General features: G+C 32.9%; 1 protein-coding gene across 3 annotated transcripts in view; it reads right to left on the reverse strand.

Moving 5' to 3' along the window:
- Nucleotides 1-25,437, reverse strand: part of LOC135126646 (hormone receptor 4-like) — a 65,309-nt gene that overhangs the window by 6,313 nt on the left and 33,559 nt on the right. The window contains exons 1-6 of one of the 3 annotated variants that reach the window (XM_064052688.1): nucleotides 24,529-24,915; nucleotides 20,752-20,856; nucleotides 19,262-20,500; nucleotides 17,054-17,670; nucleotides 10,395-10,587; nucleotides 10,198-10,340 (exon numbers count right to left, since the gene is read on the reverse strand). In XM_064052688.1, the coding sequence (XP_063908758.1) occupies nucleotides 10,198-10,340; nucleotides 10,395-10,587; nucleotides 17,054-17,670; nucleotides 19,262-20,500; nucleotides 20,752-20,856; nucleotides 24,529-24,541 (2,310 nt within the window). In that variant the 5' untranslated portion in view covers nucleotides 24,542-24,915. Of the gene's footprint in view, nucleotides 1-10,197; nucleotides 10,341-10,394; nucleotides 10,588-17,053; nucleotides 17,671-19,261; nucleotides 20,524-20,751; nucleotides 20,857-24,528; nucleotides 24,916-25,437 lie in introns of those variants that run through there. The other 2 variants (XM_064052689.1, XM_064052690.1) reach the window with 2 other exon arrangements.

A 25,437-nucleotide genomic window follows, 5' to 3' on the forward strand; every position in this document is an offset into this window, starting at 1 on the left:
ATGTTTGTAATAGAATCATCAATTTCTTTTGGCGTGTTACGACCAAAACGAAAATTGGACATGGTTTTTTAAACCCACACAAATTTTGCAAAATGGCTGTTCTTATTTACTTGCGTCGCCATAGTATCGCACACCAAACTACTTCGTAAATCATTATAAAATTATTTTTAAAATGTTTGTTCTTGCAATAATCTGTTGAATATATTGCGTGCATCACAATGAAATCGATAATTTTGAACAACAATAATCTCTCATGCTTGTTGCCTAAGAAAAATGCACTCGTGCTAAAGCACTCGTGCGTTTTCAATGCAACAAGCATTCGAGTTATTGTTGCTCAAAATTATCGATAAGATTGCGATGCACTTAATATATTATAACTGATAAAAGCCGGGCACAAAGACGGCAAAGACCGAATCATGGCTGATTTAAATGTTTTGTTTACACTGTTGCCATGGAAACCACACATTCTAGCCATTTCATTCAATGGGACTGCGACCCTTTCTGATAGTGCGGGTTTTAATTTTCATGCTGCGCGAGATAGACGTAAAATAGGTATGATAAATGTTCTTGGATAACCTTCTCAGTAATACGGACATTCGGAAACAACTAAACACCGCCTACATTAACAATATTCGGGCATATATCGCAAGGGTCGACAAAAATCGCCATATATTACGCTGATTGAAAATGTGCATACAATTTTGTGGAGTGTTTGAATTTGCTTTACGTGGACATGACGAAAGTAGGAAACCACAAAATCCAGGTATATTTTGAGATCTGATTGATTTTGCGGCTGAATTGGACTCTGCTTTATCAGATCATTTGAAAGAAGCAACGGTTTTTAAAGGAACGTCTAAAACTGTCCAAAATGAACTTTTAGATGCCATCAACGTAAAATTTTGACCGAAGGCAAAAAGGTATGTGAACAAAACCTTTTTTACTTTTATTGTATGTTTGTATTTAGTTCCGTCACACAACTTCGTCTATTAATTGGTACTAACAATCTGTTTTATATCGTCATACTTAACTCATCAATCAAATTGTGACCATTTCAAATGGCCACGAGCCGCCACTGCAAATTACGCGCACGAGTGCTTTTTACTTTCCATTACCATGATGGTGACGTTAGAGTAGCTCTGATGCATCATAACTGTGACGTAATTGCAGCGCTGTCAATGACGTTATTTATAAATAACTCATAGTTAATCTTTAAATTTTAAAAATGTATTATTGCGAAAAATATTGTACACAACATGTTGTCTCGGAAAGCCTGCTTTTGGCATGAACGCTTGTTTTTGCGTGAATGCGAGAAGAAGGCCTTATTATAAATATCTATTATTAACAATACATATCTAAAAAAATATTAAGAAATCACGAGTACAAAAATTAAATAAATATAGGAACTCTAGTTGTAAACAGCTAAAATCTTAAGTAAACACTTGTTTAAAAGAAATAGTCATATATTTATTATGTTGCGGATAGGCAATGCTGTTGCGTAGTCTGTTTTTTGTATTTCAAAATGATTTAAAATGTTTGTTCAAAACACAACTAAATTTGCATTACCATATCTAAGTAGTATTAAAAATATTAAATTGCGGTAGAAAAGGTCGTATAAATTATTAAGTTAAAATATTGTTTACGTCTTTTCTTTTCCCTTCCTTTTATAGCAAAATGATAAGCTGAAAAGCTTTTCATTTTTCTATTTTCCCGAAAATTTGGCAATACAATACTGTTATTACACTGCACCAATCCAATTTGATATACCTACTTACGTGTCCTTGCAAAAATAAAAATGTTGATGACCTCATCACAAAATTTTGTAAAATAAAAACTCATTTGAAACAAACGCGTAGCGTGCTTCTTTACATTTACTTTAGCATGATATACATGTTTATGTCAGTTTATAGGGTTCTCATAAAAAATAAAATTCGCAAATTCAAGTTTTATAATGTTTTCGAAAATGCTGGGTATGAGCCATTATACTTCAAGGGTGATTGAAGTTCTGTTGAAACAACTTGCGACTAATTTTTTTATTTCCTGAGCATAAGCTAAGGAGTAAATATAGTAATTGTAGTATTTTTTTTTTTTTTGTGGTAATACATGAACAATTCTCCAATCAATTTTTTTATATTATTGTGATAGTAATTTAATTATCTATCAAAATTCATTAAAACATTTACTACTTGCATTTGAGAATGGTTCCATTCTATAAATTCAAGTTTTTTAGGCTTAAATAAATGTGCAGGTTGATTTAAAAAATTTATGAACATTTCCAAATATTCCATATTTTTGTTAATGAGTGCATTTCAGTACATTTTGCCATAAAAATTTGAAGCAAAATAACGAGATCAGTTACAATTTCACCACCGCTATTCAACATTTATTAGATTTTTAACTGTGTTACCGCATACGAATGTCATTAGATACCTTATTCGTATCGAATATAATTATGTACCTGTATGGCGATGATTTCACAAAGTTTCAATATATTACAAAAATACTCATGTACAATCTTTATCATATTCGTATATGGCATAAATTAAAAAAAATAAAATAAGTAGTCAATTTGACAAGGACGGTCGAACAGGGTAAACCTTATTTACACGACAGGTGTCCAGTTTATAACAAACCCATTTGAGGGAAAAGGTTAAATAATTGTTGAAAATACAGTTGAGAGTGTAAACGTCATATCTACCATTTTAGACATAACTAAATGTAACAATAGAAAATTTGAAATTATTTAACACAATCAACTTAATTGCATCAAACTCACGTACGGAGACGACAACTGTAATGGAACTATCGTTTTGATTAAAAGTAATAAATTGGTTAGAACAAGTGACGTTTTTATTTCCTACTCTTAGAACCTTGGAAAATGGAATAAGAAGCGTAAATTGATCTACAATAAGAAAGGGTGTACAACACTTTGTGATCTGCAAATTTTTATGAAATATTTTTAGCAACTATTATGAAAAATCTATAAAATATTGTTAACTTAATTCTTAGTTGGAAAATAAATTGCAGGACGCATTTTCGCGACCTTGTCTGGAAAGCGACAATCTAGCATACCTATATAAACTTCTACATATAAATAGGTAATGCGTACCAACATTATTTTATTCTCATGTATGCTTTTTTTTTCGAAAGGATGAAATAATTAGATACACTTAGATAATATTTTGATGTACCTAGTACTTAGTAATTTCACATGTTGTAAATTTTTTAACGTCTAATAATTTCTTAGAAGTCAAATTAAAAATTAGTTACCTATTTATATCTGAAATTCCTTTAGGTTAATACGTAAATACACCAAAACTGTAAAGTTGGAGTAGAATTATATAAATCATATAGCTTCTGATCTGGTGTGCTTGATAAGCAATATTCAACCAACAATTTGAAAAGCTATGCAAGAAACAGTGTTTGCACGATTCATATGTAGAAATACTTAAATAACAATATAGTTATTAATATTTTTATAAGTTTTGTGTATTATTTGATTTAAGTAGGTACAGGTTCGTATACGAATTGCACTGCAAATTTTGTTCCAGGTATTCAGATAGGTAGGTATATATGGATAATTTTGACCGAAGTCAAGTACAGGTGACCGAACTGCGGTATATTTCCGTTCGGGGTTAGGGGTAGGGCACAACTGCGTCAGTAGTAGGTACCTGAACAATCTTGGTTATTATAAACAATTATACCTAAATATAAAAATAAATTTTGTGCATAAAAAAGAAAAACGATATACTGCAAAAGATGTACTTCGTAGACATACCTAGGTTTGTAGAATCTAAAATTTTTCAATTCAAAAATAATGAAATTTCAAAGTATAATTTTGTGAAATATGTCAACTACAAGTTTGCTAATATCATGTCATAATTGTTGATCATAAGATAATATTCACTATTCACATATATTTTAGCTTAGTTTAGGGTGATTTAATTTAACAATTTCAGAAATTATATGTAGGTAAAACTACAATCGCTTTAATTTACTAACCAATAAACATTAACTAGTGATTATATACAAATCTATGTAAGTATGTGACCTACGGATCGTTTTTCAATAAATATCAGTTATTTGAAAATTGATATAAAGTGTATGTCCATGTTATTTACTAAATTTTTATGCAGTTCTTGAAACCCCCACTTACCGCAGTTCGGTCAGGGATTATAAGGTATCAGGTCGGTATAAAATTTTGCACCGTAATTCGGTCAGTGTCTATCAAGATACCAGGTAGCAAAAAAATTTTGAACCGCAATTCCATATTAGAGGATTAAAAATCCACCACAGTTCGGACAGACCGGAGTACAGGTATAGCATAAAACAGCGTTGAGAAATTCTTAACTTCATGTAATCACAAATTTGTTTCTTCCCTTTGAATGCAACTTTTAATTGACGATCGCCTTCTAATTGTAGATAACCATTCTTCAATCATTGCATTATTATTATTGGACGATAACGTGCAGATTTCCAATGCAAAAATCATGATTATCACAAATGCAGACAAACTGAAACGCCCATAGCCTACGTTATCGTAATGGAAGTGGTTCATTTTTATTGAAGTAAAATAGATAAGCTTTTATGAATTTCTAAATGCAAGGACAAATAGTGGCGCCTATGCAGACAAGCCAGTAGGGAAGCAAGTCATTCATAGCTCCTCCTATGCCGCTCCTCCACTCTTGTAAACCGCCATTTTATAATGTGCGTTATTATGGCCCTTGATTCTGAAGAATGTTTCCTTATATATCACTTATTCTATAATCTTTACTTTACGGAATTTAATAAATACACGTGTATATTTATTAATCATGAACCTGCATAATAGGTGTTGAAAAAATACGGCCTTGACCTTGACATTCGAATTTTTTAAATGGGAAAGCTGAGGGAAAGGTCTGCAACGCGTTAGTTGCAAAGCAGTGATTTGTTTTGAATTAATGCAGTTAAAACTTAAATTGTCGTAAAAAAAAAGACTAATCTACTATATTTGTGCTGAATATTAGATAAACAGAACACGCTCGAAAACACTCTAAATACGCTAACGGAGCATGCAAACTGCAGCGGGCGGAGGGAATATTTTAATCCCTACATGTAAATTACAGGGGACCTTTCACAGTGTCCGAGAAAGGTCTATGTAAACTGCAGCGGTATGTACCCAGATGCTGTACTCGATGCGTTTAAACATTTACACGATTCGTAATTTTTTCTAAAAATATTACGTTGTAGGTTTCGTTAGTAGGGTAAATGTGTACAAGAGTGCGCATATGTATAAGAGTACGCACTGATGATTTCTGCTTATTAGTGCCATCTGGGTAAGATGAAGTTATACCATTCAGAATTTAATGTTAAACCTGAGATAAAGGTGCAAAAGTGACCTGAATATAGTTTATAGTTCGGTCGTACTGACGATTTTATGTTCACACGTTGTGTGGATGTAATTTTTACCGCTCATAGTTTTAGTTTTTTGTAAGGTACGTACCAGTTCTTTTATTTTACAGTAATAATTTCCATTAGTTGTAACTTTTAAGCTGTCGTTATACACTAACAGTTTTACACTTTCTGTCCATCAAAAGCTTTTAACTTTGAAAACATTAGGTTATGTACAAATGTACAAGAGTGCGCAGCGAGGTATTGTATAAGAGTGCGCATTGCTTGCAATACGTAGTCTAATAGTCTTGGAGATACATATCATACGATAATGAATTATTTAACTCTACTACTTTGTACTGCTTCTCGAGTTGTGGGGTGGTGGTTATGGTGATTTTTTTTTTATTTTTACTTCCTGAGCGTGTTGTAATCGAGTCCGTCGACCGACTCTCTATTTTTACGTTTTCTCGTCTTTTCAAGACCCCTAGAGTACGAAGAAATAGGTCTCCCGTTTTATGTGTAGTCTGTAGTCACTTATTCCCATTTATTTTCACCTTAGAAACAAATATTTTTTCATAAAATGTAATGCGTACTCATAAGCGTTCAAATGCGCACTCTTGTGCAATGAACTGTCTAAGAGTGCGCATTTACACATCTTGACAAATATTGAAATTACTCTTAAAATATAGTGGTGTTGGGGCGTACAATTAAATATATCTGATCTCTAAACATGTATATAACGAACCCATATCATAAAATTTGTCTATCCAAAGAAATTAAAAAGTTGTTGACAGTTTTACACTAAGTGCGTACTCTTGTACACATTTACCCTAATGGTTAGAATTAATACTGCAAACATTTCTGTTAAGGCGTCAGCGTCCACAATAATTTTATTTGTATTAACGATTTTCTTTTTGAAAAAATAAAAAACAACTAGATACCTACATATTATTATATTAATTACATTATTAGAATTGTAATAATGTAATAATGATTGTATATGGGGGATTGGTGGAAATATCATTCTTTTTGATTTGGTAAATGCCGGTTTTGCAGAAGAACCATCAGAGACACAGATTTGTTGGGTCGAAGAAGATATGAATTTCGAGTAAGTAATTCCTAGTCATTACAGGTAAACGAGTAACCCTATATTTAGGGGCTGGTACCCGATTTTATTATCTGTTGCAGTTTACATGTTCTAAAACCCTACAACATGAGCTGGGGAAGATTAACGGATTAGTCCCGCTGCAGTTTATACGTGCCCATACGATAAAACAGATTTTTTTGGAATTATATGCGAAATCTCGTTGCAAGCTAGTCATCAAATGGCTCCTAAATAATCGGTCTAAAAAATTTGAAAAACATTGTGATTTAATCGCTTATTGTGATGTCTTGTGCTGAAAATTCTTAACTAAACTAAACAGGTCAATTTAGCAAAAATAATTCGTGCAAATGATTGCTAATTAAAATTAAAGACATTTTACGACAAAAAATAGTAAAAGGAACTAGGTACGTAAAAGAAAAATTAGTCAAAAGAGTCGTAAAAAAAATTGTATGAAGATTTTATTTCATTCCGTTGTGTTTAATAGAAAAGTAGGTATATTACCTACATTATAAGGGAAGTAAACAGGATTTACCATGTCGAGCGATAGAGTTTGTAAATCGAGGGAGCTTGCTCCCGAGATTTTCAAACTCATGAGACCCCGCATAATGTATATTATTTTTTCCTGACTCAATCGCTAAACTAACAAATAGTTAATTCAATATTGTCAAAATGCATAATATCGAATGAAAATAGTTGGCCTCCTTCGTGCTGCTAAGGGTATCAATTAAAGATAATTTCAAAACACATTTTGTTAATTTTTGTTACAAAAAATCGTAAAATCAAACGGTGTTGTTTTATTGAGTCCTGTGATTTCAGTTACCTAGCGAGGTAAGTAGGCCTAGGGAGGTAAGTGACATTATTTCCTTATTTCCTAGGCAGCCAGAACACGATTAGTAATTTGAACTTACCTTCGTCAAATGTGACTTGGTAAAGGCGACTTACGAGAAGGGTCGGGAAAAAAAAACTTTAAAAGTTTCGGTTTTTGTTGAACCAATAAATCATTATGGAGCTTCATTGTTGATGTATTCATTTAATGTTAATGCGTGGAAAATTAAATATTTACTTAGATATGTAAAATTTTTAGTGAAAAAAAAAACCGAAAGCGGCCATAAACGGATCTTATACAAAACTTCATTCACTGATTTTTTTCTAAGATGCAGGTATTTTAAACAAGAGCATATGCTTAAAACTGTGTTGTTGTTAATATTAACAACAACACAGTTCAAGGTGCATCGGTAACAATTTAATAATTTTTGCAGATGATATGCCTATATCAAGTTTCTCCAGGGAACGAATAAATAACTTATTGTTAATCTTGTTAATGATTTCAATGCTTAAATCGGTATTTTTTTAATTGATATTGAGAGTTTTATTTTTTTGTGGCAATCTCTTTAAATTAAAAGTATAGTAGGGGCGGATTATAACATTGTAGGTTTTATTAGCAAAATTCTGATGACATCAACTTGTTTGCAAGAACAAATAAGTAGGTACATCAGGTCGGCTGGGTCCATTGTAATTATTACTAAAAATACCCTTTTTTATAATTTTGGAAAAATGAGACATAACCCAATCAAACAAATAAATTACTTCATTCATTAATTTTTTAGTCAATCTGCACAAATAGTTCTAAAAAATAGAATGTGTGAAGAAAATGCACGTAGAAAAGTATCTATTACCTTTGAACTTCGCAAATTATGTTGATTTTCCAAAATTTTGAGATCTACTTTTTAGAAGGGATTAATAGAAATGAATTCACTTCATGTACAAAATTTCAGAGGAATCAGTTTTTACTTCTCGAGCGGAAATGTACGAATAGGGTTCATCCGGCGAATCTGTACTTTTTTTATGTTTTCTTAACGCGTCATGACCCCTAGAATATGGAAAATACATCTTCCGTTTTTTTCTGTCCATCGCCTGTCGACTGTGTCGATTTTTATTAAAAAGATTATCTTCGCAACTACTAGACCGATTGTCGTGTGCAGATGGTAAAATGCTACCCAAAATTTGTCTGCTCATCCTCACCAGCAGATTTGATGATCACTTCAAAATTTTGAATGACAAATGCTATTTAAATTTTATAAAATAACATAATTTGTTGTTTGTTTGTGAACCCATCTTGTGTTCCTTGAGTTTTTACCACCCTTGTCCTAATCAAAATTGTATAATATTTTATATGGTATTATCTACATATTTACATATATTACTTTTTCTAAAAAAAAACACCTGATAACATTCGATCAATTTTTTAGTTTCTAAGATAATTTTTAATAATTTTTTACATTATTTCTGTTATTATATTTTCTTAAACTTACTTGTGCATAAAGAAATAAGACTTGATTCACAAACCACAGATAATAGGAACATATTATTTTGAACATTTTAAAGTAGAATTTACTTTGCAAAATCTTAACAAATAGTTTTGAAGATTACTAAGTATACCTACTTGTTTAACAGAGTAGCAAAAAAATCACAGATAACAGACAGACGACAAATAGACGACAGGCAGATACAGACAGATACCTACCAAACGACGAGAAATAAAAAAAATAAAAATACAGTTTTTTTTTTCTTTCATTTTTGCAATGTTAGCATTCAGTATATTTATCACATAACCAAAAGTGTGAAACAAATTCCACGCAAAATTTAAAAAATGATACAACAGAAGCAATTAGACTATCAGTAATCTTTTAAATTCCCGTGACTTGAAAGTTATTACTATAAATTTAGTTTATTGGTAAAACAAATAGGTAGATAATAGGAAAAAGGAAACAAATATTTATGAAAATACAATGCTGAAGTAGTAGGTAAGTATTTCGTAAAAAAAATGTGCCAGTTAAAAAAGCAACGTGTTATTGGCTTGGTTTTATGATTAAAATATTTTTAATCCTTTTGTATGTAGTCACAGTTCTTCTAAATATTATTTCATATTTTGTGCATGCAGTTTAGGTACTCGTACAACGTTATAAGTAGAGCTGTGCGGTCGAAATTTATTTATCCCCACTATCCGTCCCATCAGGCCAGCAGTGCAGGCCGCTGCAGTCTTGCCTTCCTCGCTTCTCGCTTCTCATTGTGTATTATTTTTCATAATTCACATCAATCGTTTTATTGTCAACGAGACCGACACTTGACCATTATTAAAATTATTATTCTTATTATTTCGTGGATATGGATTTTAAAAACATCAACTGATTTTCAGTGAACATTATTTTTCGCGTAAATTTCTTCGCCATACGTAACATCGGCTGCGAGCCACTGGTCTGCCGTAGTAGGGGTCGATTCGAAGCGTTTAAATTTCGACCGCACAGCTCTAGTTATAAGTAATCGTAGATATTGTTTTAAAATACTTACGAAAGTTTTAAAATTATGCGATTGACTTATTTCAGTGGAAAATATTTTTTGTCAAATCTTTATATTTTCATTTTTTTTTTTTTTTGAATACCTACATTGTACGAGTATACAGTCCATTGAAATAATTTTCAATTAACCGATAATAATTTTAGGATTTTTGTAATACAGAAGCTTGCCAACTAAAAATGGATAATCTCGTAGGGTAACTAGCTTCCTTCAACAACCCACTACATGTTCAGTACACAACAACAACCATCAGTTTGTTTTACCTCTACCCAAAAAAATGAAGCTAACATCGGTGTTTACTCTTCACAGTACAATATAACAAGTTGTATTATTCGCTTTTCGCTTAACTTTTACTTGTGATACCTACTTACCTCTGGCAGTCTACTTAGTAAGTCTTGAAATCGCTGCGACTGTTGAGGATACATATGTTGTGTGTAAACACGTAGGCACGTCATGTATCGCTCATGTATGCTGTCCAATTCACTATTGTTACCGGAACTAGTGGCAGGTTTAGCTGAAATAAGATCACACTGCGTTTCTGATTCTTACAAAATACTTTATCGTATACCTTGATTTAGCATTGTAATTACTTTAAGGCACACGTATTCTTCCATAGTTAGTTTGATCTGGCGAAACATTAACGTCACATGGGTTATTTTCTCTATCATCAAACCAACATCCTGGCGAAGTTGCTCGATGGTTATTTCCCTTCCCATCATGGACGTAAGACAAGTTTGAAGTGTACAAAGATTCGTCTCTACCTGGAATTCAAAAAACGACTTTGATGTCGATTTTTCTCACACACCTTTAACTTGGTTTTTTGTTATGAAAACGGCACAGTTGTGATTTACAAAGACGTTAGTTTAAGTAACATAAATTAATAACATATTTATTATCAAAAAAATGATAAATACGATGTACTCATCCTACTTGCGTATAAATCAATTACTGATTGTAAAAACTAAGTAGTAGCCTAGTACTAGGTAGCCAGTGCTGGTTCTAATTCTTTTTTTTTTCTACGTTTTGTGACTATTTATTGTCAATTTTGAACGATTTGCCTTTATTTGATTAATTTATTTTTATTTTATGAACTTGTTATATTCAAACCCGCGTCAATTTCACATAACAAGTAAACTAAGCTCCAATATACAATAGTAAAGACCTATTCGGATTTTGCAGTGGCCTTGTAATTGCAGACAACTATATACTAAAACAAATCGTCGAAGGTTATGTGGCCCTTAGAAAATGAAGTCTCTTATAAAATGTTCAATAGGTTGACTAATCATTAGTACTGTCAGATGTAAATACGAGTAGGTATAGCCTTAGCGGTGTTAAACTGACTGCAAACTGCTGGGTTATTGTAAGGTCGCGTGCTAAAGACACATAGGTTCATTTTGTTTTGATCACCAGTTTAATGGTGCCATAAATCTTACCATATTTGCTTTTCCATAAAAATATTGAACTCTAATAAATAGGGCAGGGTATCCATAGATAGGTGTATTATTTTAAAGAGTTACATACTTGTTCAAAAGTTATTATATATTGCTCGAATACGTCACGCTCATTTCACTAAAACCATCTTTTATACTTAAAAACTGGTTTGCATGTATTAGGTACGAAGAAATTTAGTCACGTTGACTGAAATTTGTATAGTTCCATCTTTTAATCGATCACCAACTATAATATGTTCTTGCTTTATTTAGAATTATAGGTCACCTTAAAAATAAAGTCATGATTCACACTACAATACATATATACAAAAATTAAATATCAAACTAAATCTATTTACAGTTGTTTCATGTTCTTGTCATTTGAACAAGAAGATCAGGATTACGTTATTAAGGCCAGCGCTACGTTTTCTGTATGGAATTTTCGGTACATTTTCAGAATATAATATTTCCATTACCAACAGACTTATATTCACAACAATTGAAAATGTAAGCTGCCCATAACTTTCGTTACTTATATAACGCAAGAGCAGTTTTGGTAAAAACAGTTTGTGATCATCCTTTTTTTTAATTTTAGTGAAATTTTTGCATAATGTAAGTATTTTTAAAAATCAATATCTCAATTATTTAAGGAAATTTCTGAATACGGTTTTCATCACTGTTTTCAACTTACAAAAGTGCAAAAATCGTACCAGATAAATCGTCGTCTTTTTTTGTTAGTGACGATAGACAGTAACAAAAGCTTGTGTCGTAGAAGCTGCTCAATTCCAACAAATAAAGTCGAAAATATATCTGGTTCGATTTCTAAGGTTTCTAAGCTGAAAAACCGCTTTCCAAAATTTCCATAAATAACTGAAATATTCATTTTTTAAAATATGTGAAGTAAAAATTTGAACAAAATTTAAAAAAATATATGATAATAAACTGTTAAAAAAGCTGCCCTTGCATTATATAGTGAAAATTGTGGACAGGTTACATTAAAAATTTCATAACAATAAATGTGTTAATAATGGAGATATAACATTCTGATATTGACAACACCATAAGAGTCAAACGTAGCGACTCCTCTTAAACATTTTTGGTTATTCTTACATATCTAGTGTTATCAAAAATCTTACAAATACCGTTCTACTGTATAGTTATTTTTCCGGATCGTGCGCAGGGTTAAATCAATTTGATGGTGTGTTGTGCATTTATTAAATACGTACTGTTTCATTTAAGAGGCATGATATGATGAGAAAACGGGAACCATTGGTCAAATAGACCCTGTAAAAGTACATATTTCAATAGCGTACGCCCAGGAAGTAAAAACTATTCGGGTAAAAACCAAAACGATAACATTTTAATTCAAAGGCAAATTAGATTCACCGTTAGCTAAAACAATTATTTTATTTGCTATTTGAAAAAAAAAAACAGTTATGTGTCAATTTCCTTTTAATTTTTTGACTTTAGTTTCAACGTGTAGGTATCTTACGGAAATCGGTTTAGCAGTTTAGATTTAGTTCAAAGTGTTTCCCATGTGTTAATGATTAAGTCAACAGGTAATAACTTGTTTGGCTTTGTTATGTGCATGATTTTTCTTAAATATTTTTTTACGTTCAACTGAACATGATAGGCAACGACACTTCGTATTGCCTCTCTATGAATATAATCGTTAAGTGTCTGATGCCACGTCAATTAAATGTATTAATTTGTTTTAGAATCATGAACAATTATGAAAGAAAAACAAATAGAAGGAGTGATTGGAAACAGAGAATGAAAAATATAGCGAATGCTGTCGTAGAAGAAAAAATGGGTTATATGCTAGCAGCAAAAACATTTTCTGTCTCCCAAACAACCTTAGAAAAAAAGTCGAGGTAGTTTGTGAAAACTTGAGAGGTACCTACTGCTTCTACATGGAAGGGGTTTTTTTACTTTTGGATATTCTACAACTCAATCATGTAACAAATGTTCCTAAATTGAATCAGTTAACAAAAGTAAATAACTAATTATCGCGGAGATGATTAGATATTGAAATAAAAAAGATCATAATAATACAACAGTTTCAGTTTTATTGCGCTTCAAACGTTAAGTACTCCGTCTTGCCCCCCTTTCCTCTACTTATGACTATCGGAAATGGTAAAACGTTAACTAAAGTTTTCTTGTTCGTGCTCATCAAAAATGTTACGGTACCATCTCAAAATTTTGCTAACTAAATCTCGCTGGAAATTTATATTGTGGCATGTTTCCTTGCCTTTAATTTTATCATTTATTGATATTAACCTTAGACGTCAAATGGGTTACTCTTGTTGTTAGTGTTGCACTATAGTTACCTTCATTAAAAAGCTAATGATTCATCTTTGTTTTGAAAAAATACCGCCTGAAGTATCTTTAGAAAAAATATATAAGTGAATCTTTATTACAGAATACCACTAAGATGCATGCAGAATTTTTTGTATCTCAGGAATGAGAGAACGTCTCTTTAATACCTATAGTTTAGACAACGTTTAGAATGGCAAAAATTCGTTTAGAATCAGTTATTTAATTCTCGCGACATATTTATTATTTACACTATTCAGACAATCTTCCAGAACATTCAGAACTTTAGTTATCTAACAGATACAGGTATGTAGGTATACATAATAATTAACCGAAATATTTTCAGAAGATAAAACATCAAATCTACGAGTATATCTAAAGTTGAAACCGAATCCATTAATAAATCGAAATTATTCATTTTTTCGATCAACACCGATCAACACGAGAATGAATATTGTGCAAGTACGAATGTACTGTTTGGTACCACAGAGAGACAGAGAGGTCCGATATATTGCTCTGACGTTGTGTTTTCGGACTCTTTTGAAGCCAGTTAGCAATAATATAGTAATATTAGATATATGATAAAAAGCCATTGTTTTTGTATTAATAATAAACTGCTAAAGGTTAGGTTCTCAGACTGCTCAGAAATGATGTACTTTTAAATTTTTAAAATTTCATTATTGACCTTTGTTCACACACAGCTACCAAAATTTTAAAATTTTACTTCATCTTTAAGATATTATAGCAAAATAAGTTACCGACAAAAAAGCGTGTTTTTACATTTTTCTATGATTCAACTTTATCTGCAAACCTAAATAGTTTTTAAAGTTGTCATAAAAAATCCCAAATGCTGAAACGTGGTATGGATACACCATGTTTCGGCATTTCGGGATTTTTTTTATTTGTAATAACATTGTCGTATCTTCGACAGCAATTCAAAAATTTTTGTTGTTTTTCAACATTGTAGTAAGCAAGTATGTAATACCTACTATTATACAGTGTTGTTTTAAAGTCAGCCCTGCCTTGGTTACCTTTAGAACTTCTGAAATTTAAAATATAGGTACAGATGAGTAATAGTGTGGTCATAGTGACGCACTGAGCCCTTGAAATGTCAAAACTATGACATATATGTAGGTAAAAAAATTTAAATAGCATTAGGAGTCGAGTAATCCCTCATTAGAAAGCATGTTTTATTATCCGTATGATACCCAAGTTTATCCTATATTTGACACTAGCAGAAACTTTTTACTCTAAAAATAAATGTTGAAGCATTTAAAAATGTTCAGAACGTGCATATAGATATACTCTAGGAATTACCCCAAGATACTGTTAAATCTCCTCTTAAAACACAAACATGATGAGACAAAAAATTACTAGTTTTAGACATGTCCGTAGGTAGTCTTCCTTGTCATTATTTTTGAATTTTTTTTTATGTCTGTTCAATGGTTAAACGATTCAACGGCCGCTCCATAAACTTTATTTTAAACGTCTTATGTCTAAAAGGCCATCCAGCTACGTATACATACGAATCTGATAAAAAAAACCAAAAGTGAGTTTTTTTGCCAACATTAAAACAATAACAGGCTCATTTTATGAATTTGTATGAACCAAGAATACATGTGCATTTTGTAACCAAAAAGAGTCACATTCTAATGGTACTCTCTTGGGGTAATGCCTAGAGTTTACAATAGTCTTGAGTTGATGGCAACAGCATGTTTAAAAAGAGAAAAACTAATAATTACCATTTGATTTTTTACAGTCGATGCAAAAATTCCTTTAAATTTTAATTTCTTGAATTTTATTGTTACAATTAGATATGTGTTTCAACAAAGTCTTTAACAGTATTTTTTCATATTGCTAAAAAAGTCTTTGAATGTTACTTTTTCTTCTGCGTCTGCACGTACAAAACAAATTTCACATGATCAAGATTTGACTTGGTTCATAAGTACAGACAACAATGGCAACACTTGATCAATTATAGATATTATATGTTGATTGCTAATACACAATGAAAGCTGTATCATCAAGCCATACAGGAGAAAATATTTCTTAAATTCAGCAAAACAGAAAATACCTGTATCTATGTTTATTATAAATTTTTGGTTGTTTCTAATCAAGCAGTAGATACTGCTGAAATTTCTAAACTAAATTTAAGTATGTAGGTACATACCACGTACCATTGATAAAATATCAATCAATGTTAACGGACCGAACCTGCACGATCTTTCTTAACAGACTTATTGTTGGATACATTTTAAATATGCAAAATGACATTTGTTAATCTTTTTTTTATTTACTATACATACAGACCAACATTCAGATTAACCGAAGAAACATTATAACAGAGTAGAATCGTATTTGCTTTTTAACTACCAGATAATTTCAAATTAACGGTACATTACACACAATTTTGTCATCTGCTAACAGCTTCCTTTGCCACGTCTAATAACATAGGAAATAAGTTTGCCTCATTATTGTTGTTATCTTCAGATATCAAGGTCTTCTATAAACTTTAGTAACAACAACTTATAAGTATAAAATTAAAACCCATATTTTTCCTTATGCAATTTTTTAATTCATTCATGTCCAACAAAAATCGAAATTTTACAAAATGAAGGCTACCTAGGCGGCTAAAAACAACTCTGTGCCTATAAATAGATTAAATGTGTTTTCTATTTTCGTCAGATTGATAGTTTAATCTACTTTACACATAGAGTAGGATGCATAAATATTTGTAGTGTTATCTTATCTCGTTTTTTTTTTCTCGATATTGCAAGAGATGAATATTGTACAAAAAGAAAACCAATAATTGACATAATGGATTTGTTGTTGAAATTTAGTGTTTTTTAAAGTTATTCAGGGATAAGACGAGGTTGCGACAATTAATAATTCTTTTCCGATAAGCCAGCCCACTTAACCGAGCTCTAAATTTATTAAGATTTATTAGCTTGTCTTTGTTGCGACATATCAAAACGGGTCAGGAAACGATTAAATTTACTGTTAAGAGATCGCGGGATATTTGAATAGCACACTTTCGTTCATCCCGTACATTGGGTTTTTATCGCTCCAAATAATGCAACAAGTTCGTGGAACTACTAAAATCATATCAAACTGTGTCATCAGCGATAAAACGCATGTTTTCGTTTGAGTGATAATTGTGGCTTTCCGAACATGTTGCACAGGAACTTACGAGAGTTTTAAAGATAACGCAAAGCCAATATAAATTTTTCCATTTTTAGTTTACAGCAAAGGTGTATTCACTTATTAGATGAATTAACTTTAGTCCCGCATTTGATTCAATTCAGTCTTGAAATAAATTACCAATTTTATTTTCTTTATATGTTTTAAGTACTTTTTCTAGTCAACTGAGTCCACGATGCCCGTGCTCGAATAGCACAATATTGTTTCAACTTGTTCTGAGTTTAGTATTTGATATGTAGGTATTTGGTTAAAAAAAGTGAAAAACACGATGGTTCCTTACCTCATGGTTGAAGTCCGTTTTAATAACAGTAGTTAACTGATCACCCGTTTTGTGAATGGCCTGGTACGCCGACGTCGTGAGAACGAGAAGCTCGTGCCACTTATGCGTTAAGAGTCTAGTGTGAACTTCTACAGGTAGTTCTAAATAAAATGGAAGTCGTTTCGTCCATTGCACAAGTTTATAAACAATAGAATCACCGATATGACAAAGTTTCTCACTCAGGTCCGTATTATGATCTAATAAATCGTCCAAATTTTGCAAAGTAGCTATATCTTGAAATTCATCACAGTCTATAAGTGTTTTTATCATAGATAAAGAGTATTCTAATGAGAAATTACGGTCCCTCGAACTACTAACTGCACTGTCCAACCTTTGTCTCAAACGAACAACTTCACTGGGATTCGTTAAAGCTGTTTTCAGTATGGTCCCGTTGACTAGGTTAGCTGGAATACTGGATGGTTGTTCCACCTTGAACTGTTGGCTCAGAATGTTCTTCTCCGCCGCAGCCTTCTGTGGTTGTTTGCAAGCAGGCTTTTTATGTTTTTTATATTTCACCTTGTACAGGTTATAAACTGCGCCGCTGTTCCTTCCTCCTGGCATTCGATCTTCTCTCACGGCTGGAAATAAGTAAAACGTATTAGACGATATGCAACCAATAGCGTTTCATTCGGATGTTTTTTAATAGTAACATTAAACTGCCCCCCACAGTAATATAGTATATGTGCAAAAATATTATGAAACAATCGTCACATCTTCACCACCGCGTTAAAAAAGTTATCTTTCTCATTTTCACAGAACACAACATGAGACACGAAAATTAACGTGAAACTATACGATACGAGTATGAAGAGGCGGGTAAGTATATTTAAACAAAATGAAAGAAATAAAGAAAATGATAAGTGTATGGAATTTGTAAATAATGATAATACCTCACTCATGTTTTGATGAAAAAATTATAACAACGCGTTCACGAATTAAACATACCAAAGATTATTTTATACTATCGGCGTCGGACTAGTCTTAATGATTTTAACACAGAAATTGAACTGAGTATCGAAACACTAAACAAGAACAAGTTATGTTGTTAACCAATTTAAAATGATTTTCGCCTAGGAACTGCGGCCTTTTAACTAGAAAACAAACAAGTAAATTTTTATAAATTACTAAAGGTTGTCGACTTAAAATCACCAACCGAATTAACGCCACAGTTTATTACAATTGTACTGAAGGAAATTGAAACCGGAAATACACTGGGCGTAAAAAAATACTGAAAATAATCTAAATGAGAAATAAAAAGGGTTAGGAACCAAAGAAGAAATGGCAAGTACAAATAAGAACTAGGGACTAATAACCGACTAAAAGCGCAAAATACTTTGAAACATTTTATATGTAAGTTGGTACATAGTTTTTCCTCAGCGACAGGTTTTAATTAAAATGCATATGTATAAATCTACTTTTAAAAGTAAAATTTGGCAAAATAAATATCTTTCGTGAAATCCTAATAAGTAGGTACCTATAGAAGTTTATTTAATAGTTGAAATCATTTGATGGTAAAAAGAAAAATCATGATCTCAGCTCAATTTCTTTCTGATAAAATTACGGAATAGGTAACTATATTTAAACGAAATGACTTTTTTTCCAAAAATGCTAGACAGGTCTTTTTAGTACCTATACATTTTGCTATAAATTTAAAGTTTTTGTTATTATTTGTGACATTTGTGTATTTGTGGCTTGTTTAAATAATAACCCTATTTTTTTTTTAAAACGTTGATCGATGTTGCAAATGTTTAAATTTTGTCTTTTTTGTGTTTTAAATTCGATTTTAGAGAAGTTACAAATGAAAAATAAGTATTTATTAAAAATTAATGTTTTTTCGTTAGCCGTATTTTTTCCAAAAGTGGGCAAAGTAGGTAATAGTTTTTTAAACACTTACAATCGTGCTCCAAATTGGTAAAAGAAATTATATCTATCTACTTATTTTTTTTTAATAATAATCAGTGGTAAAAGTACAATTAAAATTTGCTATAGATACCTATATAGGATAATAATGAATTATTGTAATTGAATTAAAAAATATAACGTTTCTTTCAATTTCAAAATGTTGGGGAAGACTAATTTAATTCAGACCCTTTAAAAAATTAAACGAGCGAAGTGTTATAATTTACCTCCACTGAGGAATCCCATGCGCACTACTCTATAATCACCTACCTTGCAGAACCATTCCTTGCTCTATGCACTTCTTGAAACGACAGTACTGACACCTATTCCTTTGAGCTTTGGTGATTTCGCAGTTCCCATCCGCCACACATGTGTACACTCTGCGGTTCTGCACCGTCCTTTTGAAGAACCCTTTACATCCCTCACACGTAATAATTCCGTAATGCAACCCAGTGGCCTTATCTTCACAGATCATGCATATCATAGGCTGTTCCTCCTCTTCTGCTGCCTCTTGTGTCTCCCCTGTTGTTTCGCTCATCTTCACCTCTGAGTACACCGGAGGACCCGGAGTCGGTGACGACAAATTCAACGGACTCTGGTTCACCGGAAGCTGCCTTAAATCCCCCGCCCATAGCCTCTCCATGTTCAAAGGAGCACCTCCAAAATGAGCAGTGGAAGGTGACTGGGGCGACACTAACGTCCTCGCCACCGGGGATCTCAGTCTATCTTGCCCCAAATTGAGCAACATCTGAGCTGCGCTTTCTTCCGTGTTGGACACATTGGTGCTGCTTCCCCAGCTGGTGGTTGCGTGGTGTTGCGCTTCCGGTGAGGTAGGGCTGGCGCTCATGCTAGGTTGCGACCAAATCATGGTTCTAACACCCCCGGCTTCACCCATGATGACGGTGGGCGTTTGTCGTACAGGAGTGGTACCACCAGGCCTCATGGGGCTCCCCCCCGTTGGCGATTTAAGCTCTGGGTACCCACTGAAGTTTCCCCCAATCAGCTCAGGTTTAACCCCGTTAATACGGGAGTGCTTCATCCACAGCTGACTCTGCGCAATGGAGGTCGGGTGAGTGATGATGACCCCTCGCTTGGGAGGCATGGGGGAGGGCGAGGACGACGTCGGTTCCATCGATAACTTGGAGGGAGAGCTCGTGGGCTGTACAACTGAAGGGTTATGAATGATGACTGGGGATGCGTTGGCAGGGCGGCCAGGCGAACTGTGAGGACGCGGGGGCTGGCAGGGGCTAGATGTTGGAGCAGGCCGGAGAGGCGGACTTTGCGATCGCACAACGGGAAGACTTCGAATGACGCTAGCCGTGCCTCCACCGTCGAAAACTCCGGAATCCTCGAGGCGACTGGAGATTTTGTCCAACGTTGGTTCCGGGGGATGAATTTGGATGGGCGTGGAGTCGGGGCTAGGCGGATTCAGAACAGCTTCTGACATTTTAGGCGATGAAGGGCTGACGAGATCTGGCGAGGATGTACTAGTATCGGCGACAGATTCGCCTAGAAGCGGACAGAGACATTGCCTAAAAGCAAATTTTGCTGATGGCTGCCTACTCTAATATTTTAAAATGGTCTTATACAGTAGTACTGGACTTATGGTTGGTGAGACACACAACCACGTTAAAAAAGACACATTTTTTAGTGAATTTTGTAAAGTTTAAGGATATTCTTTAATTGAAAAAATAAAAAAAATAAAGAAAAGATGTGTGTTTTCTAAGCTACAGTTGAGTAGTTATACAAAGTTGACCTACCGTCACTGCTACACCGTGAGTCTACTTTTCTTCTTTTTAGTTTCAGGTCCTGGAAGAGGCTCATCTTGTCGAGCTCACACGGGGCACGCGTAAGGGTCATAATTCCTACAAGAAATATTTGCATAAATAAACTCAATAAAAACAATATTTATATGCAAGATAGTCTATTGTTTTATCCGTCCATGTTACGTAGGCACGAAAGCAAATAGTGGAACTTTGATTCCCACGAATATTTGATACAAAAAAACTTTCTTCAGTTATTATTAGTGATGATGGATGTTTCTAGATAGACCGAGAGAGCTATCAACTACTATTTGAACCAAGTAACAGCAAATCAGTTAGACGAATTAATGTTAGAAATAAGTTATAAAGGACCCATTGAAAAACGATTTTCTCTGTGTACTCGAATATGACTAGGGTTTCAGCTTTTTTCTGTTATTTGTAAATATTTACATAGGTTTTGCGAAAAGTATGTTTTTCTTGCAAACTCTATACAGAGAGTTGAATAATTCTAATTCAATACAAAAGATACAGATATTTGTTAAACCATAATATGTATGATGTTATTAAATGACGCAAAATTTACACACAATAATCATCAACTTCTCCAAAAAACTTTCGTGGAGCAGGAAGAGTTATACCTAGGTCTTCTCCCACCTTTCCTCATCATAAGTTATTAAAATAACGTCCTAGTCCATGTATCTATGCATGTGACGATCAAAATTTTTACTTTGATAGGTACTGAGTTACTGTTGCTATATTTAAGTAATGTGCAAAATCAGTCTGAAACATTAAAAAATTGGCACAAAGATATTGAAACAAAACTTTCCGCACCTCTGAAACTCATTCATTTAAATTTAAGCTCTGGGACAATTTATAAAATTTGATTCTGCGAATGTTAGTTTTTATTGAGGTTATATGTTAAAATAAAAATTGGGTAGAATTATTAAATTATAGCTAAAGAGTATGCTGTACCAATATTCTAAGTACGATTCTCTTTATACAATTTTTTGATAACATTATCAATTTTTAGTAGTGAAAATATATATCAGTTTGGATAGGTACATGCAGTGTATAATATTAATAAGGAGAGTAGCTACTGTGTTCCCAGAAATCGAGGAAAATGAGAGAATCCATTTTTTATTTTATGAATAAAATAAATAGCTTAGTTATTAACTTTTATGGAGCGAATGAAGAAAATGCATATACCTACATATAGGTAATATAGAAACAGGCTACAGCCTGCATATTACAAATGAGATTTACTTATCAAAATTTTCAGATGACGTCATCAAGCTGGTTAGCCATTTACCATGTTCACGATAAACTTAACGAGTCTGCAGAATTTCGGAGCAATCAGTTTTATAGTTTCTAAGATGAAATGTGACTTTTTTTCCCAAACCTGAATATATGTAATATTAAAAATAAGGCTAGAATAATAAATCACAGGTATCGAAATATAGTATTTTGTATTCTTAAATAAAATGTACTTGGCAAAATTTTGATTTAACGGCATTACAATTTTGGTGGGGATGAACAGACAAATTTTGGTAGGCGTTTTAAATTTGTAATTTTTATGACTTGGCTGATAATATTATTAAAACAAGAGTTTTATACTTCAGAAAAAATAAGACTTACCTGCTTCAGTTATGAAAGGACTTGACTAGACTCATCAAAAATATAATATATTTAGATACTCTTTTATGGACCAAGTAAGTATTATTCTGAACACAGAATCAACAAGATAATTATAAAAATGAACTTGATTTTTATTTTATTTTTTGTTATGCTTTTTGCAGTTTGGAAACAGAAATTCTACAGATGTATCAACAAAATTTCAGAAAATGAGCTTTAAGATTTTTAGATTTTAAGCATCGCTTGTGATGGACAGTTTAGGAAACAGATATCGAACTAGTTCCGTATTATTAACGATCCTTTATTATATCCCGACTATACGATAAAAAGACATCTATAATTAAACACAAATACATATATAGGTATCGCAATAGTAGATAATATGTAGGTACAGAGTATTAGGGAGTACATATCTCTAAAATTGAAAAGTAATAAAAAACTGACTAAAAATGAGAATATTATTTCACAGAATTTAACATCTACAAAATGCAATTATACCTACGTTGTTGTTTAGGAATTAAAGTGAAAGGGTGCATCTACACTGGGCCAAACCTTAATATTGTTACAAATACCAATTTTAAATGTTCATACCTAAACAACACGATACTGGACATTTTTAACGCCTTATAATATAGTTCTGTTTATTACCCAGTAAAAGTTATAGGTATTATAGATAGATACATTTTTTTATAGTTCACAGTATTTGATTTTTAGGCGAACAATCAGCTATTGATAGACAACTGCTTGATTTTGTAGAGATAAAATTAATTTTTTCTGATAAATAACTGAAAATACTACTCTTAATTTTTATAACATGAGTGAGTTTCTTCTGAGATCATTAAACATAATGTTTTGTAATATTTTTCAAATAATCAACAATAAGTAGGTATAGCGAACGATAGACACCTTTTTGTTGTCCATTGTTTTACAAGCAAAACCCAGACAAATAATGCTACAAATTAGAAATTTCGATTATATTTGAGTTACCCTCTTGTAGGTGTTAAAACCGAAGTCGATGACGATACAGTTATAAATGTGCTTATTAATTACATGAAATATTATCTACTAAAAATATAAGGCCGCCATTTTTTGTTTTCTTTGTAAAAATAATATGAAACGTTCATAAAAAATTCAAACAAATTTTCTCCTCCATGATTAACACATCGAAAGTTCATGGTTACTTCGTTGCAAAGCTTATAAATTTCACCCAGCTGGCGTCATCAGTAGTTTTACAGTAATGTTGTAATATGTCTTTTGAACTAAACCTTAGTTTTCAATGTCTTTTCTATTATTAAAAAAGAAACCAATTTGGTATTATTGTCATAAAAACTTACGACAGGTTTTAATAAGTATTTAATAAAATGAAATTATATTGTTATTTAGTATCAGCAATGAAATAATTTGATGACTGATTGAAAAAATACATATGTAATTTGTTTGGTAATTTTATTGGCCTAGATAACGGCTGCATAAATGCATTAATTTCTTATGTAACATATTATGTGTATGGCCATTGTAAAAAACAAATGAATTTTTTTAAATAATAATATTTGCGTTGTATATAGCGTCGCTTTGTCATTTATAGCCCATCATGATAGCGTGTAATAATAGATAAAACCGAACAACTACGAGATTTTTCACCGCCTTAAAACTTTCTTTTCTTAAAGTACTTATTGCTGTGTGGTGGCAATGCACATAAATAGAAGGTTATGTCGAAGCATTTCCGGACGTTTAATAAGTGTAGGCTCCACGTGATTCGTTATTCATTTTATTAAAAAAAAAGTGCATCATGCGATTTTATAAACTCATTTCTGTGAATTACTGATACGCATTTGTTGGTATAACGGTAACTTAATTGCAGCTAGTGATTTTCATTATTAAAGGTTGATGATACAGAAGTAAACAAGTCGTCGATTTCAGAGAACAAAAGCGAATTGTTTACATAAGTGTAGGCTTTAGGTAGGTATAATAAAACCGCGATTTCGAAATGGCCAAAGTCAATGTTCACAGAGCCTTGATATTGTTAAAATTTTAAGAACATTACGAAACTGAGAAGTGAAAGCTGCGGTTGCCAAACCTACATTTCATACATTATGAATGCAGAACTCGCGTTAAAAATTGGTAAAATTTCGAGAATCTCACCCAGAGAGGACATTTTTTTCCATTTAACGGGCAGTCAGCATAAATGCGAAAAAAATGTAGCGGTGTGACGAACCGGTAAAGACGAGGGCTTAATCCTGTATCACTTCACTCCTGAAATCCGTGCACACTCACAGCAAAAAGCAGGTAAGACAGCGAACGATGTGACCGACCGCGTACACTAACGGTAAAAGTTGTACTACAGATACAGCTATGAGCGTAGCATAATCCAGGTACAAAGTAGGGCACGAACTATACTACTGGTGCACTAGCTACTACCCAGGCGTTTGATAGTGGAGAGGAAGTTGAGTGGGGCACACGCGCCATCTTCACCGCACAAGACATGGCTCTCTCCATTGGCGAGGTGGCAGTCCGAAAGGCCGATGCACGGGCAGCCAATGGCTGCACCATGCACTTATCTTGAGATACCTAGCACGAGGAAGGACAATCGTTACGCAACTGAACGGCAAACGCAGGTTGTTCACCCGCGTGTGCGAAAAAAATCGAATGGCGGTTTCACTTCTCTCGGCAAGAGAAAGTTGACCTACATCGCATCCAATCTGAACTTAACGGTAAAAGTATGCTGTTTATGTAAATTCCAGCGGGTCTCCATCTTGCCGACGCTAGCGACGGACGCGTCGCGATGCCCTACGCTCGTATGGGATGGGAGTGAAAGTTGCATCTTCCTACCGACAATTTCACTTTCAAAAATAATACGTTTCCTACTTTCTCTTCTCATAATCGCTGTTACTGCTTCACAGATATGGTCTAGTGGACGTCAATTCACTTTTTAATCGGTTATTGTACCGTTAGAAACAACGGATTACACGCATCTGTACACACACACATTCGCTTTTATTCGGCTGGTACTCATATTCACATTGAAAAGAGACTGCACTGATGATGTCAAAA

Source organism: Zophobas morio, unplaced genomic scaffold (genome assembly GCF_036711695.1).
Source record: "Zophobas morio isolate AGI-343-1 ecotype UQ-CSIRO unplaced genomic scaffold, CSIRO_AGI_Zmor_V1 ptg000011l, whole genome shotgun sequence".
Classification (NCBI taxonomy): Eukaryota; Metazoa; Arthropoda; class Insecta; order Coleoptera; family Tenebrionidae; genus Zophobas; species Zophobas morio.